Here is a 16,976-nt window from a genome sequence, read left to right on the forward strand (position 1 = left end):
GCCATCAGACTCTGGCTGGGTGCTGCTGATCTTGGTTGTTGCTTGCTGCTCCAAGAGCTCCTAAACCACGAAGAGTTCATTCCTTGGCCATACCCCTGAGGGCAGCTGTTGCTGAGCTCTTAGTACACAATGGGTGATTTAGAATCGAAGCTGACGGCTCACACAATTAAAATCACAAGGTTGGAGCTGGAGATGTATGTACTCTAGGTGGCAGAGTGTTCACCTACCACACGTGAGGCCCTAGGCTGAATCGACAACATTTCTTAGAAGCCAGTGTAGCTGCACACACACACCTAATCCCAGTTGGAGATGGTGGCAGAAGGATCAAGGCAATTCCTGGCCACAGAGCAAGCTCAGGGCCAGCATGGAACATAGGAGAACCTTTCTAAGAAAAAGAAAATCACAAGGTGGGGACAGAGTGATGGAAACACGTGCACACTAATAAGTAAGTGCCTTACTGTCCTATTCTTCCATGGGAGCCCAAAAGCAGCCAGGAAGAGTGCATCTGAAGAGACAGTGGGCTGTAAGCTCAGGGATGCCTCCGTAGGCTGGACACATACTAGTGGAGCAACTCTGCCTTAGGGAGACACTAAGTCTCTGCCTGTTGGGGAATGAGAGTCACTTCACCTGTACTCAGCACCTACAGCAGCCACTCACTCTTGGGAGACTGAGCTGACTTCTCTAAACTATCATTCTTCAGGAAGACAATACACATGAAGTTCTTTGTAACTCCACATGTCACATAAAAGTGATAGAGACCTTTAAAGCAACCAAAATAAACCAACCCAAACCACATGCCACAGATGGGGGCAAATAATGCTGTGCCTTGTGGTGAGCAAGCAGTTATAGGTGAGCAAACTCGGGCAGTAGTTTTGAGCAGATCAACAGAAGCCAGAGGGAGCCAATGTGAACCGTAAGTTCAATATGGTGTAGCTCTTTTCTGCTTGGGAATTTCCATCTCATTGGCTTTTAGAACTTTTTAATAGAGCTCTGTTTGTGACAAAAACTATCTCAAGGCTCAAAGACAAAACCAATCACTTAAAACACAGAATACACACTGGTGACCATTAAGGTGTTAAACCAATGAGAGCACTAACCTGAGGAGCTTTGGCCTGGCTCTGTGCCCCTAAGGTCAGCAGGCAGTGGCTGTGAACTCAGTGCTGAGGGGCATCTCAGTGACCTGGAAAATGAGGCAGTTGGCCTTATAACCTCTAGAGACTCCCTCCAGCTCTACAACTCCACGACTGAATTGTCTCTCTGGAACTCAGAAGATCCACCTAACACTGTCTCAGTATCCCAGACTGCTTCTCCAGACCTTCCCACCATGCACAGGGCTCACAACCAGCGGTGTGCACGTCTGTCTGTCTGTCTGTCTGTCTGTCTGTCTGTCTGTCTCTCTCTCTCTCTCTGTGTGTGTGTGTGTGTGTGTGTGTTTCATTTATTCACTCAGGTGCTGCCTTTCAACTGTGTGTCAGGCTTTGGGAACAACAACGACAACAAAAACCTTCTTAAAACAGTAACTGGATAGACCTAGGAATAAAACCTCAATCTGGTAGGTCCCATGTGAGAAAAGCCTGGAGACACTGCTTAGAGAAAGGAAGAGTGCTCTCCCACCCAGCTGTGAGGAAGAATGGGCTTGTGGAGAGCAAAAGGTTTCTTCCCAGGGAATGAAATGCTACCAGCTCCTGCCTGGCAGAGGACAGACTAACAGCAACTTAGTGAACAAAGAGTTAGACAAGGCTAGGCCCTAGGGGAGTAAGGACAACAGCTTTAGAAATAAGCACACATTAATCCACACTGGGTAACAACTTCTGCTGGGTGGAGAGCCCCTCCCCAATGCTGCCTTCAGACTAGAAGCATTCTAGAGGAAAGAGTAGAAGTAGAAATTAATGATCTCATTAGTAAGGGTTTCTGGCACATACTCTTGTACCTGATGCATAAAATGCATGTGGGCATATATTTAAACTACAAAGTTAAAAATGTTCTTCACATCTACTTCTGTAACCTGCTATGATACCTAAGGCAGCAGTATGCTATCAGGGAGTCAAAAGACCTGGTTTGAACCTCAGCTCTAGCATATAAGAGTTGCTCACCTTGGATAGACGAATCTCTAAACAGCTATTTTCTCCTTATACAATATAAAGGACTATGGGTATCTACAAAAAGAACTTAACACAGCATTAAGTTCCAAAGAAAAGCTTAGTAAACACTGGCTATTAAGAAATAACAGCTCCTGAAGACTAGAGGCTGTTCACTCACTGATAGATACTGCAACACTACCAAAACCCTTCACAGCAGACATGCTACCAGCTTTCCTTTCCCTTTGGGGATAAGAATTCATGGTTGTTTGTGTTTCAGAATTGATCTGTATTTAGTATGACTTTTATCATGATGTACGTTAGGGTCTAACAGATCAAATTAAGTGGCTAAGTCAAGTGACATCATGTGTTACAGCAGAAAGTGAAGTGGACACTAACCTCCCACCAGCCTGCTCCAGAGGGGAGCAGACAGAACAACAGGAAGCTTGACTGGGCACAGGAAAGAAAGAAGTCCACCTTGATCCCCGAGTGTTAGTATCAACAGCCAATTCATGTTTATTCCCAGTTAAGCCCACATCAAACATCCACAGTGTCTAAGCACAAAGCGTGCTTGCCTGAACAACAAGTCTGGGACCCTGGTGGGAAGCTGCAGAGAAGTGAAGAACAGCGACTGGGAGAATTGAAAGTCTGACAGTCTTAGGTTCCATCTTGGTTCTTTCCCTTCATGATGTAGCTGGAGAAAGGAAGTTGTCCACTGCCAAGCTTCCAGTCACTCATCATCTGAAAAATTCATGAAGCTCACTCATCATCCAAAAAGTTCGTAAGTTTTCAATACAGATTTGCGATCCGCGACTCTGCAAGTCCATTTCCACAACTGTTAAAACATTACCAGAGGAGGCTTACAGAGTGATTCGTGTGACATGCTTACCTTACTGTGCAGTCTAGTGCTAGACTTGCGCTTAAGACACAGGCTCTTTCATGGATGACTGGCTCGACAAACCTTAGTAAAAGTTCTGACATCAGGAAGGGAAACAGGAAAAGCATTCACTTATGAAGGTATTTGTTCCAAACATGAAGTAGAGAGGCGGCAGGATTCCAGAATCAAAGGCAGAGCCAGCCCCGGGAGCTTTGCATTGGTTACTATGTGCTTGGTGCTGACGAGCACTGTGCTACTCCAGAATGCCAACACCTGGATGTAGAGGAGGAAGGATGAAGTTCAAGGTCCAGGGCCAGACTGGCCTACGTGAGACATCTCAAAAAAAAAAAAAAAAAAAAAAAACCAAACCAACCGAGGTGTGGAGTTGCCTGCTGACAAGAGTGTGCCTTGACTTACAGATGTGCCCTTTAGCTGATACCCCACCAGGAAAGGTGTTTCTGAAAGCACACTTTCAGAGAGGCCCAACATTTTTAGAGGCCAGGTTAGACCTAAGAGTGGTTCTCTGAAATTTTTTGGCATGAAGAGAGTACACTTTGTAAAAACACCCCAAATGTTGTAAATTCAAATGTTACCAACTGCCTGACAAAGTGGACAGAGCTGTTTTAAAACCTCAAAAATGACCAATTCACCTGGCCAGGCGGAACCAGTCTTCTATCCAAGAGCCAAGGCTCAAGAACAAAATCTGAATTGCAATTTGGCTTAGACAGAAAAACAAAACAAAACAAAACAATGCCAGGTTCGCCTTCCGAAGGACCCATTAAAGTCACCTTAGTTCCCTTCTGTCATTTCCTCCTCAAGATGCTCCCAAGTCTGTCAGCCCCGCCCCAGCACAGCCCCTCTTATTTTCACTGAATGGAAGTGATGTGGCAGAGCAAGTGGGACTGCACAAAGCACTCACTGCATGGCTGTGGTGTGGGTGTTTCTTCAAGGGGTCATATGCTGGAACCCTGGTCCTCAGCAAAGCAACGCCTAAGTGACACAACTTTCAAGTTCTGTCCTTGGAGAGAATTATCCCAGGACCCGGAGTTTGCTCTTCTGAGACTGTACCTGGCCACTCTGACTTCTGCCAATCTGATCTTTCTCTTGCACATCCCACCCACTCTGATGCCATCCACTCTCAGCCTTCACCAGAGCCACATTCATGCTGGCACCACATGCGTCACTTCTACAACTGTGAGCTTAATAAACCTCTTTCCTGTCCTAAGATACCTAGCCCCTGGTGAAGCTCATGCAGTACTTACTGAACCCACACAAGGGACTCGGTTCAAGCCCTATAAATGCTGCCTTGTGTACTTTATTTTAGTAGCAAGAAATGATTTAATATGGAGTTTTCAGCCAGAGAAATGTCTTGTTGATTTAATAATCAGAAACAAAAATGTTTAGACAGCAAGACAGATTCACTCCTTCTTGTCCATGCAGAAGGAGCAGAGAGTTAGCTTGTTTTGAAAATATCAGCTTCCTCATTAATCCCTCTCACTCCACCTCTGAACTGCTTACCCCTAAAAATAAGTGATGTAAACTGTCTAGATCTCAACACCTCCCACTCAGCTTAAAGGAAAAAAATCATGCTTTCATTGCAAGTGTGCAAGTGTGTGTTGTGTGTATGTTGTGTACATATGTTACATGTATGTGCGAGTGTGTTTCCACTAAGAAGGCAAGTGCTGAGCAGGCTCTCTGAGTTACTAGTACTCTGCCACTATACCACTAAAAACAAGCAAGGCAGGGTGGCAAGCGGGATCAAGGTTTGGGCCATGGAACCCAGGCTGGATCACTGACTCAATCAAGCCCTGGATGATTGGAAGGTGGGGAAATAGCAATCCCAAGATCCTTAGAACAGAGCTGGCCCTCGAAAGTGACTGGTGGGACTGCACAATTAATTCTGACAAAAGGTCACACAACAAATTTAGCATGGTATTCAAACTGGCTGTGGCACAACCTTCAAAAACTCCCAGGCACCACGCAATCCACAGGCATATAGTCCTAGACCAAAGAGGCAGACTCAGCTGTATTCAGAAACCTTTACCACATCTGCTTTCAAGAATTATAAATCAAATGATCACTGCCATAATCTTAACCAAATATCTGGGTTCCAACAGGTTAAAAAAGGGGGTTGGGGGAGTGTCACTAGACCTGAGGTATGTGTGATCTTTTAGAAGTAATGCTAGTAGGTCGTGGAACCTAGGAGAGTCTAGGACTGCCACTTTTCTCAACCAGTATAATTTCTAATTCCATTTTAAATACTTACCCTTATACCCATACATAAATGTAGCTCTCACCCCTCAAAAACAAAACAAAACAAAAACCACCCTTCTTTTGCCAGCAGATAGAAACCGAAAGCTACAACTAGTCAAAATGCAGAGCACAACAGACAGTGGAGTGCCCAGCCCCAATGAATATGACAATAACTTTACCCCTACATTTAAGGCTCAGGGAACACACAGAAGAGGGAGTGAAAAGGCTGCAAGGGCCAGAGAATCAGGATTTCTTACATGAGAGTGTGTATTCTATGACAGCGAAGTTACAGCCATGAAATCCCAACACCAGGGCTACCTGAACTCGTCCTGAATGATGGCAACCCCAGCTGACAAGCCAAAGTACATGGGGAATCTCCTGAGGTCTCACTCCTGGACGGAGAGCTAGAGACAATGATTACTGAGTGGCGGAGCATCAGTCTTCTTCAGGGACACGTCCCCTAACTGTGGCCAGCCTTAAACACACTGACAGATGCAACATTAAATGGACTTTACAGGCTATGTTTATTCTATGTATACATGGAACTATAATATAAAAAGAGAAATGCAGTAAGAATGGCTAGAAAAAAGGGTAAAGACAAATATGAATATGAGTGAAAAAAAAATATATCACTGTACTTCATCAGCCCATCATGAACAAGGCTATTCTAAAATGAGAAGAAAAACTACTTCTGTGACTACCCAATGGTTGTCATTTACTGCCCCGTCAGGAATAATAAAACAACAACAGCAACAAATAAGCAAGTTGAACCTGAACTGCTTGACTCAGCAAAAGCCCATTTTCTCTCTGCTCTATCTCACATGGCTAACACACACATGACACTTTAAGATGAGTCTGAGGGAGGAAGGGCATGCATTAGCCAAGTCATCTAAGCCTAGTTCAGTCGTCCAGGAAACAGAGTCTCGGAGCTACAGAAGTATTAAGGTGAGAAGAGGATGTCTATGAATGCCCAACACAATGCCGATGGCAGACTAGATGCTTAATTGTAGTGGTTTTGTTTGTGAATTTGATTTTGTTCCAATGCTTACATACAAAATGCAGAAGCCTTGGGGCAGCGACAGTGTTATTTGACTTGGCGCCGTTCCATGTTCTGGGAGGCAGTGCGCTTACTTGCTTTGCTGTGAAAAATATTACTATTATTAAAGCAGGAGCAGCTGCTGGGCCAGCAGTGAGCAGCTCTTTTGATTTGCACTCTGTGGAAATAAGGAGCATCTAATTTTATGTAAATGCTACTAATGTGAATAAACATGGAAAGAAAAAGGAAATGAAATTCATAAAAGAAGGAATGATTAATGAATATAAAGGAGCCCACCCTAATATCTTTAAAAAAAAAAAAAAAAGCAGACTTTCTTATTTCATGTGTGACCGGGCCATGAAGAAGCCCTTCCATGGAAGCAAATTCGTTAGTCCTTGTTTATTCTTCTGTCTTGGTTACTCCACACTGGGAGAAAGCCGATCAAGCCAAGGAGAACCTTTGCTCTGCCTAGCCTTCCATCTGTCCTGGGTAACTATAGAAAGATTACTGAAAGAACACCATGCCATCACTTTGGATTCCATTGTTGGTCTTTCTTGACCACATCGGCAAAGCTAAAAGTGGGCAGCACAGTCCTCTAACCACAGCCCTTCATGTATCCCAAATGGATAGTAGAAGGGTCAATGAGAGGTAAGACATGCAGAGGGAAGTAAAGAAAAGCTACTATCTTCCAAGTGTCACCAGATACCAGGCACTTTACCTACCTTCCGTTACCTACTAGTTCTCCTGACACAAGGCCCTGTTGTCTCCACCCAACTCTTATTTAAATAAAAACATAAAGAGGAGGCCAGGAAACCTGGATCTCTGCTTTGCTGTGTCAGCTATACAGAAGGGACTGAGGAGGGAGGGTGGCTATTCCTAGCCTCTCCCCATTCTCTAAGGACGGGGAAGTGCTGAGAAGTGGTGAGAGGGAAGGCTTAACCTGAACAATCATAGGTCCATCAGCCACTAAACCAGAGGTGATCTGCTGTTCCAAGCTGGACCACTCTGCACTTTCCTATGTAAGGTGCTTTTCCCACAGCAGAGCACAAGGAAGTTATATAGGACCAGTGTGAACATATCTGCAAGTAATCTAGAAGTGAGTAGTACCTTTACTGCCTGTCATTCTTCCTCTCGTGTCCTACAGAATATTCTATGAGTCTTTCCAACAAATCCAAATGCTATTTAACTCGTTCTATTTGTGTTTTACTTTGCTTATATGAGTATCTATGAGGGGTGGATAGAGATTTGAAATTTACCAAAAGGACCATATGCACCTTTATTTTCTGGGCCCCAGCAATCTCATCCACAAAAGGACCATATGATCTCTGGTTATTTTCCATAACAAAAGAATTATCACCATACCTATTACAGCCCGATGAATGCTGGTTTGTTCACTTTGGTTGTCCTGGTCTAAGCTCCTGGGGCAAGATGTTACAGAATACAAGGTATCGCTGCTATGTTAATAACAGAGTGGAGAAGAGCTTATATTTTCTTCACATCTGGCAGGAGAAGAAATGGTCTCCATTAATGTAGCCAACTCTTTGCTTTCTGCAATAGTTGGCACCAAATTCTAACTGTTTTGTGGTTCTTACCTCACTGAGCCATAAGGTTCTGATTTTGTTTTCCTAGCTTCTGGGTGGCTAAATTGGGTACTGTCTTATCAAAGGGATACATATTCCAGTTCTTTGGGGGAAAATTATACCGTAGCCTCAGCATTAAAATTCAGTTCTTATGTAACTGACCGCAAACGGGACCATGGCACAGGGTTGCTCAGATAATGTTCAGGCCTAGGAAGAGTTCACTGTGAACTCATCCATTTAGTTAAAACAAGCAGAGTCATATGGCTCCTAAGCTGAGCCACCCCTACTCCAGATATAATTAAAATTACTTTATGAGACAGCAGCAACTCTACTATGCCTTGACTAAACAGAAAGATCCTTTCCACTCTAAAGCTCCTGCCTCCAAACCAAAATAGAATCATTTGTGGTCTCAGTGCTTCAAGCTATAATCAGCAAAGCACACTATATTTCAGGTAGGACCAAGGCCTCCCTCAAAATGGACAAGATCAAAATATCTGTGTTCATTATATAACATAACAGCTCATTACCCCAAACTCCAACAAAATCAAAAGGACAGTGTTGCCCAGAATCTGATGCATCAATGAAAGGACCCTGTGGACATGTGGCAGTAAACAAATTCTCTCTGACTGGCAAACATGGGACAAGAGGCTGCACAAGGAGCCCATCAAGGTAGCCTGATTTAGATGGCAACACCAAGCACTGGTTCCCTCATTTAAGGGGTAAGAATACAATCACTGAGCGAGCAGATTACGTCAGCTCAACAAGGCTATGACCATGAGCCACAAATGGTGCTAATCTTTAGTCCTACCCTGGTCCCATCTGTGCTGCTACAACTCAGATCCTTGAAGTATATGGAGTCAGCACTGTCACCTGACCTCCTCATCACCTACCTTTCCAAAACACTTCTGCCAACTGTCGTCCTGGTGACACACCAGCAATACAATGCACCCATAGTAAACAGCAACAGTCCTGAGGGTAAGAGCCATCACGAATACAGTGATCACCATGCCAAGTGATACTCAGCACTTTACACAGGCGGACTCACTCTTCCCGAAAGGAAACAAGAGACAGAGAAAACTTCAGGAGCTTGACCAACAAACATCCTGAAAACCAAACAGCTCAAGCTGGCAGGAGTGTCACCTCCATCTACCCAACATATCATTATGGGTCCACTGGTAAACCTTCCATCTATTTACTTACCTGCTAAGGAATGTGTAGTGACAATTTTGAAATTTTGGTTTCTTTAAAAAAACATAAATATTATCAGAATACATTTTTGGTTTTTGTTTGTTTTTTTAAATCCCGTGTGTTCAATATGGAGCCTCTTCAGACTGTCCACAGCTGCTGACTATGATTTGCCTCATGCTCTAACAGGGGCATGGTTTTGCCAGCTACAAGTAGTTTCTGCAACTGTGTGGATTCTGGGAACTTTTTAGAGAATATATAAATGCTAGAGCCCTGAAAGGTTTCGTTGGTTGGTGGTTGGGTGCTGTTGGTAGTGGTTAGTTAAGCGGTTGTTCAAGGAGGAGGCAGAGGAGAAAGGAGGAAGGAAGAAGAAAGAAAAAAAAAAATAGATATCCTGATGGCGAAGATAAACTTGCCCCAAGGAATTCAACACCCCTAATAAGCAGGAAGTAGCATAATGATAACATTACCCTCTTTCTCCTTTATCCTTTTTTTCCTCTTCCATCTAGTGTTAGGGGGTTAAAAGGGTGGGAAAAGAGTGGGGAAGGGTGGAAGAAAGAAGATCCCACAAAGCAAAAGACCAGCTGCAGGAATGCTAGGGCCTCTCCCTGGCCTCCTTCCCTATGGGAGGAACACTGACTATAAAGACTTTGATACTCATTGGCTGCATTTACCAGGTCAGGAAATCACTTAATGAGTGTCCCATGGGCGTTATCTCCTTTTCTATTTAAAAGGACACCATTTATGAGATGAGGAAACAGGCTTAGGTATGGTCTCCAGCCCCATCACTTACTCATCATTAAATAACATGTGTAAGAAGGGATAGGCCAGGAAATCCTCAAGTGACTAAGTGATGTATATGGAGCCCAACACTGGGGCTTCAAAGACCCCACACACAAGGCACTTTGCAAAGGCCTGGTCAGTCTGAACATCTGACACAACAGGCTTTTGATGGAAGCCTCTTAACCCAGTATCAAATATATCATGGCCTCACATAACATATTTTTAGAGGCCAGCATTTAACTCAGTGACTGGTATGTGCAAAATGAGCTTCCTAACTTCAGGCTTATTTCAGGTTTTCTCTCTAGACGTTAGATCCATAGAATAGTGCTGGAGAAGACTCCCCCAGCAAAGTACAAAAGACCTGAGTTCAAACCCTTGCCTAAGTTCCTCATCTTTACACCACACTGAAAGCAACAGGATTGACAAAAATCTGGGTGAGCCCCTTAACTCATCAGCTTTACTCCCCAGGGATGCAAAGCTCCAAGTGTCTTCTGGTGAACTATAGGCTGAGTAAGATTAATACTTTGCTTCTCCACTTTTAGTCAGCTGTAACCAGCAATCCAAGGGTGGGATCAATGAAAGATTATCAGCACCATACTACTAGCCCAATGAGTTAAGAGTCCAAATCAAATGCAGGAGAGTTACGCGGAACTACACTAATAGGGGTGTCCACCAAACTTTCTGTAATATTGTAACTGGTTATTGGATAATCAACACAGCTCTCAATGAGCCACTTGGAGATAGAGTCTCCACACTGCCAACCTCTGACTGGATGCTACTCAAGTTCTCTTTAACTCAGCTTTATACAGTGCTTCCTTAGCAATGAGTATCCTGTAAACCAGGAGGTGGTGGATGGCCAGGCAGCTCAAGAGCAGACAGGATCTAAGAGGCATACTGCAGCTACAACTTCCGGTTGTAGTTCTTCAGTCACAACTATGGAGGTTCACAGGCAAAAGGCTAGCCAACAGTTTCAGAATACATATAACAGGATGGAAGTGGAAGTCACATGGCTTTTTCATAGCTAATCAGCCACACAGAGGACTGTTGGCAGTACCATGTATGACCTTAACAAACAGACATTTAGGGAGAGGCTAAACAGACTAAAGCAATTGGCTTGCTGTTTCTCCCCTCCCTAAATTTTATTTATAAACTGTGAAATATATAGAAAATAAGTATGATTTTAAGTTCATACTTCTGTCTCCAGAGTCCAAGCCTGTTGCCTACCCTACCAGGAAATCTTGGGACATTTAACCTCTGAGCTTTTATGCATATATGAAAGGAAAATACTAAGAATACCACTCAATTGGTCTTTTATTACGTGAAGATGAAAATAATGTTTCTAAAACATTGTTTTAAAAGATGTATAACAAAGATGCATATGAGGGCATATGGCATTAGTGTGAAATACAGGACTGACAGATTCACACCTTGCTGTTGGGTGCATGAATCTGAAACACAAACAAAGTTGCATTCCTTGTTTCTGTAAGCAAACAGTCATTGAACTTTGCTAGGTTCTGAGAAAACGTACCCTAATTACTCTCAGACTGGATCAGAGGCTTGGCCTCCAGAGCCTAGACTTCTACAAAGGATACTGGTACCACAGGGAGAATTGTCTTTTGTTGGTTTACCTTCAAGAGGTTAGGAACAGACCCAAATACATTTTCTCTACTTTAGGAGAAATGGCCCACAGGGTCTTTATCTAAACCCTCCAGAGAAGGGCTTTGTTGATACTTTTGTTGTCTAAAACTATGTATTTTTGAAGGTGACTAACTAGTTCTTGAATACATTAAGACCTGGCTTTAGAATTCCTAGGTGAGAGAGAGTCCACAGATTAGCACTAGAGACCTAATCTTACTTACCAAAGGCAGATCTCCAGACATCAACAAGAAAGACAAAGCTCAATATTGTGATCAAAACTTCAAAGAGTGGAGCAACTCTTACAAAGGAAGTCTGACTGGCGTGCAAGAATACCCTGATACTCTAAGTCTCAAGTTCATTTCTGACTGGCTGTGACCCAAATACACAGACACACACATACACACATACACACACACACACACATGAGATACATAGTTATCTATAAAATGGGACTAGTAACAGTAATAGGACAAACATTATATAATAGTATATCTATATGGGGAGGGGACGCACTAGAGAGATAGCACAGTGGTTAAGAGCACTGGCTACTCTTGCAAAAGACCTGGGTTTGGTTCCCAGCATCCTTGTGGTGACTAACTTCCCTCTGTAACTTTAGTTCCAGGGCATCAGAGGACCTCTTCAGGTTCCTTCGGGTAACAGACACATACATAGTATATAATACACACATTCAGGCAAACACTGATACACAAAAAATAAAAATAAACATATGTGTGTGTATGTGTAGTATTATACATATTACTAGCACATAGCAGAAATAACAGTAGTTGTCAATTGCTGTTACTGTTAACATCAAAGAGACCTCTGGTAACCTTTGATCAAATGATTCTAAGCCTTCAAAAACACATCTCCAAGCCAGAACCACACTGACATCCAGCTACCTTAGAAAGGCTTTTAGAAGGCACCTTGCAGACACAGTTACTCATCCCTGGTCCCCAAGCCTAGCAGTATAATGCATCCAATGGTATGTGTATTGGCTGGATGGCAGATTGCAGTACTTAGCTTATATTGCTGTCATGAGTATTCTTTATTAATTCTCCCATCTATGAACTTAACCTTTCAGTCCTATTAAGAGTTATGGTGTTTGTTTGTTTTTCCTTCAATAACATGAGCTTCCAAATAATCCAAATAATAGCCCCAGTGCCCCAGCAGGGCTTGGCAACCGGGACTGCCACACAGATGCTCCATGAGGATGTGCTGAGCAGATGCTGCCCATAGGTCACTTATGTAAGTTCTCACATTTCAAACTGAAACCCATATCCATATCTTTGAAGAAATATTATACTAAAATTACTAAGAATTACCTGGAATATGGGCAGGAGGAAAAGATAAATTACTAAGGACCTCAGATACCTCTTCATAAGACCAAAACTGTGTTGTGTGACAAAAGTGAAGCCTCATCTATGCACTACGAAGTCGATGAAATATGACTTTGCAGACATTTAGAATGTGAATCTTACATGGTAACTGTGTAAAGAATTCCTAAACTCCTAATGAAACCTTAGAGGAAAGTCATCTCTTTGGGCCTTTTCTTCTCAGTAAAGTGGAGATAAAAGCTGTCCTTTTCTCTTCATACATGTCTATGTGTAGACTTTACAGAGGATGCACATAGCCCTATACAACTGACTACAGGGGACTGTGTATCCCATGTGCTTAAAACTGGCCTTATATGGTGCAGCATCTAAAGAAATGAGCAAAGATTATCTCCATCAGCACCAGAGTAAAATGCTGGCAAATGACCAATAACCTTGGTGAATATGACGTGTTCTCCCTTGTACCCAAGGCCCTAAGTATTGCCCACTCCCAGTCTTTAAAGGGAGAATGCATCCCAGCATCTTGGCCCGTATTCCTACAATGCCTGCTTGCTTCTTTCTCAAGAAACCCTTGTCTTCTAGTCACTTACCCGTAACTTCTAAAGGGTCACAAGCAGAACAGCATATACTAGAATGCTCTGGTTCCTGAATAAGCAAAGTATTGGCTTTGTGCTTGGAAACCATTTACAGGCCAGGATGAAACCTTAGCTGAATCCCAGCGGATCCATTCCTGCCTCTCAAAGGCAGCCACTGGTGTCGCAGCCAAACCATTACTCTCTGAACCATATGTGTCCCTCAGCCCTAAAAGGGAAGCCTTGAAGTAAGCTTTTAGCCTCTTCTTTCCATGTATATCTGATTCATTTCCCAAAGTGCATGTCCCAAGGGGCTTTAAATATAAACAACAGCATCTGCTCCACATGGTGTACTGTTTGACAGGGGGACACAATGAAAGGGGAAAGTGTTAACCCCAAATTAATCAATTTGGGGTTCGAAGCTTGGCGCTCTAACAGGTTTTCAGTTAAGCCCCATGTGTGTTAATTAGTAATATAAATAGCAGACAAAGTCACAAATAAACAGGAAATTCTTAACTATCAGAACTAGGAAAAGACTTGCTTCCAAACAATAGTCCAAGCTACCCAAATTACTCCCTATTCTAGAGTTTCCACATCACCAAAAACAAAACAAAACAAACAAGCTACCCAAAAATTCTATTTCTAAGAATAACCACAATAACACAAGCCAAATTCTTTCAATTTCCAAATCTCTCACTTGTGAAGAATATGCAAACAACAATTCCTGATATGTTCACAAAGTTTTCCTTTTATTTTGGGAGCAGTAATCCTCCCACTGCACACCCCCCCCCCCCAATACAACAATTTTGTGGGTTGTTTGTTTGTTTGGAGACAGGCTCTTCCTGTGTATCCTAGGCTGGGAACTCACATCCCTCACTGCTCAGTCTCTGAGTGCTGGCCTCATGGTGTGTGACACGTCTAGTGCAGGTCCCTGCCCTAGCATTTTATGAAATAAGGTCTAGCTGTGCAGCCCTGGCTGGCCTAGAACTCACTAGGAAGTCCAGGCTACCCTCAAGCTTGTGGAAGATCCTCCTGCCTCTATCGACCAACTGACTGGATTACAGGTATGCCCCACTATACCCAGCCTAATTCTGAAGAACCAAGTTGGCATCTACTTAAGATGTAACTTCAGCTGTGTGATGATCCAACAGTAAGAATCTAAAAAGAGGTTTCATCTAAAGAAGAGGTCACCACCCAAAGCCAAACCAAATAGCTATGATTCAAGAGTTAAAAAATACACATTGAGGAAAATGATTTCTTAACCAAGCCTGTACTCACGTTTAGAAAAAGAATGATAAAATTCTGGCATCAATTACTCTACATGCTTTAGGGACAAGAGTTTATCAATGTATTCTAATATGTCACTTTTGAACTTTCTACAATGGTTCCAATTCTTTCTCAAGTCCAAAGGTCTATCCTTCTACCTAAGCTCACACACACACAAACACACACACAAACACACACACACACACAAACACACACACACACACACACACACACACACACACAGTTGGGGGCAGATGCTTATTTGACATTAACTATTCTAAAAAAAGGTGCTTCAATATGCACAAATAGCCCCCACAAACAGCACCCCAAACACCCTTATCATCTGCTGCACAAACAGAATACAGTAACACTATCTGAGTGTGCAGAAAGTTACAGTAACTGACAGCTCTATTAGCAGACACAGAAGTAGTTATCTGACAGAAAAATAAGCCCACAGCCTAATCAATGTTAAACCCTTTAGAGGCATATCCAGTTAGAGATGGAAAAAGATGACCACACACGCCTAGATGAGCAAATGCGTCAGCTTCTTCCAATTATATGAAGGACAGGATCACTTTGAGGTTGAATGCCTGACCACTTTGTTTAATCCCTGATATTAACCATCAAGTAACTGACAGGTCACAAGGGGGGAGGGGTATTCACTACCTCTGCCTTTCAAATACACTTTAGGTAGGTAGAATTTCTCCATCCACTTGAACATTCATTTCCATCACTCAACAATGGCTCCGGAGAAAACTCTAAAAACAACCCTTCCTGGAATCAAACAGACTCGTTTATAGTACCTGGCAGGTGAACAAGATGGGACAAAGAAATCTCCCACCCCCTAACACTTCCATCCATGCACCCAAATACCAGCTCTTCATACATTAGACAACTTGACTACCACAGCCAGTTCCAGGCAGAACTTCAACATTCCCTATATTACCCAGGGCTGGTCCCTAGCGGTCCTAAATAAAAAAGAGCTCCCAGAATCTCAAAAAAACCAAGTGTCTAATTCCCATGGGGAAAACCCTCTTCCTGCCTATGCTGTGGTGTTCAGCCAGGACAGGCCCGGCTGCTTAGGGACAGGAATGATATTTTGTGGCACTGAGAAATTGTGCTGAGTTTCTGGGAAACTGCCTTATTTTCACTGATTTTTTTTTTTTTTTTTTACAGGCTTGTGTGTAGCTGTAAATATGTACTTACAGCGTTTCTCTTCACCCACCCCACGCTCAAGATTTAAAAGAAATAGCTTTGCCCTTGCCTCTGCCCCTGGACATCTACCTATCCGTTGGAGGGTCCTGATGGACAGAGCTGTTCTTTCCGCAGCTTCTAGTCCCATCTACCAGTCTGATCAGACTGCGGATCTGGTGCAGCAAACCTTGAGCCCTAGAGAACCAAAGCCACTGGAGCAAGGGGAGCTGGGCGGGGACCTGTTTGTAAGGACCTCCTTCCACTGGGCTTTTGCTCACTTTAGGCACAGGGGACTAGCAGACACAGGCCCAGGGATGGCAACAGTCTCAATTGAAGTTCCCTTTTATTCCTTTGGGGTTTTCCACCAGCCCTTATCTCTACAGCTAAGCCTGCCTGGCCCCGCTGGGCTGCGGAGAAGTGCATTCACGGCCCATCTCCAAGTCTCTGGCTGGTGACCTTGGCCACGCAGCCTCGTCTTTCTGCCCTCGGTGGCCTGACGCCACGTACTTCGCGGGTTAGGAAAGGGTCACAATGATGTGGAAGCGCTGAGCAGACTGCCTGGCACCCAGACAGGGTGCAAGGCAGAGAGGATCTCTCTTCTCGGGTGTCCAGAGCTCTCTCAGTCCTTACCCACTTCAGTCCCCCGGTTTTCAAGCCTGCAGGATCCCGGAAAGGGCCACCAAGGAGGACCGCAGGGGCCGGGGGGGGGGGGCTGCCGGAGGGGGTGTGGCTCCCGGAGTCGCCGGGCTCCCCAGGGCCCCAACCCACCCAGCTGCCAGGCCGCCGCCTACCTCCTCCAGCAGCGTGACGGTGTTCCTGCAGTTGTGCAGCCGCGTGGTGAAGCTGGACGTGGTGGGCGAGTTGTAGTCCTCGGTGGTCTCGGCGATGAACTCGGACACGGAGATCTGGTCCGGCATCCTGCCGCGGAAGGGACGAGACACAAGCGGGGGCGGGCGTGAGTCACGGCGCAGGCTCCCGGGGCCGCCGGGCGGCTCATGAACGCCACGCGCGCAGCCCGACCCGCCGCGGCGCCCGGCCTGGCGCGCGAGGAGCGGAGCGGAGAGGAGCGGAGCGAGCGGCGCAGCGCCCTTCAAACTGCGAGCGACGCGCGCGCAGGCGGCGGCGGCCGGGGACGCGCCTCCCCGAGCGCACGCAAGGGGTGGCGGGGCGGGGCGGGGCGGGG

The 16,976-nt window shown here is 44.5% G+C and overlaps 1 protein-coding gene across 10 annotated transcripts in view; it reads right to left on the reverse strand.

Moving 5' to 3' along the window:
- Window positions 1-16,976, reverse strand: part of Asap1 (ArfGAP with SH3 domain, ankyrin repeat and PH domain 1) — a 300,809-nt gene that overhangs the window by 212,262 nt on the left and 71,571 nt on the right. For 8 of the 10 annotated variants that reach the window (XM_029531154.1, XM_029531149.1, XM_029531152.1 and 5 more), the window contains one exon: window positions 16,585-16,711. In XM_029531154.1, the coding sequence (XP_029387014.1) occupies window positions 16,585-16,711 (127 nt within the window). Of the gene's footprint in view, window positions 1-16,584; window positions 16,906-16,976 lie in introns of those variants that run through there. The other 2 variants (XM_021217342.2, XM_029531150.1) reach the window with 1 other exon arrangement.

This window comes from Mus pahari, chromosome 17, assembly GCF_900095145.1.
Source record: "Mus pahari chromosome 17, PAHARI_EIJ_v1.1, whole genome shotgun sequence".
In the NCBI taxonomy this organism is placed as follows: Eukaryota; Metazoa; Chordata; class Mammalia; order Rodentia; family Muridae; genus Mus; species Mus pahari.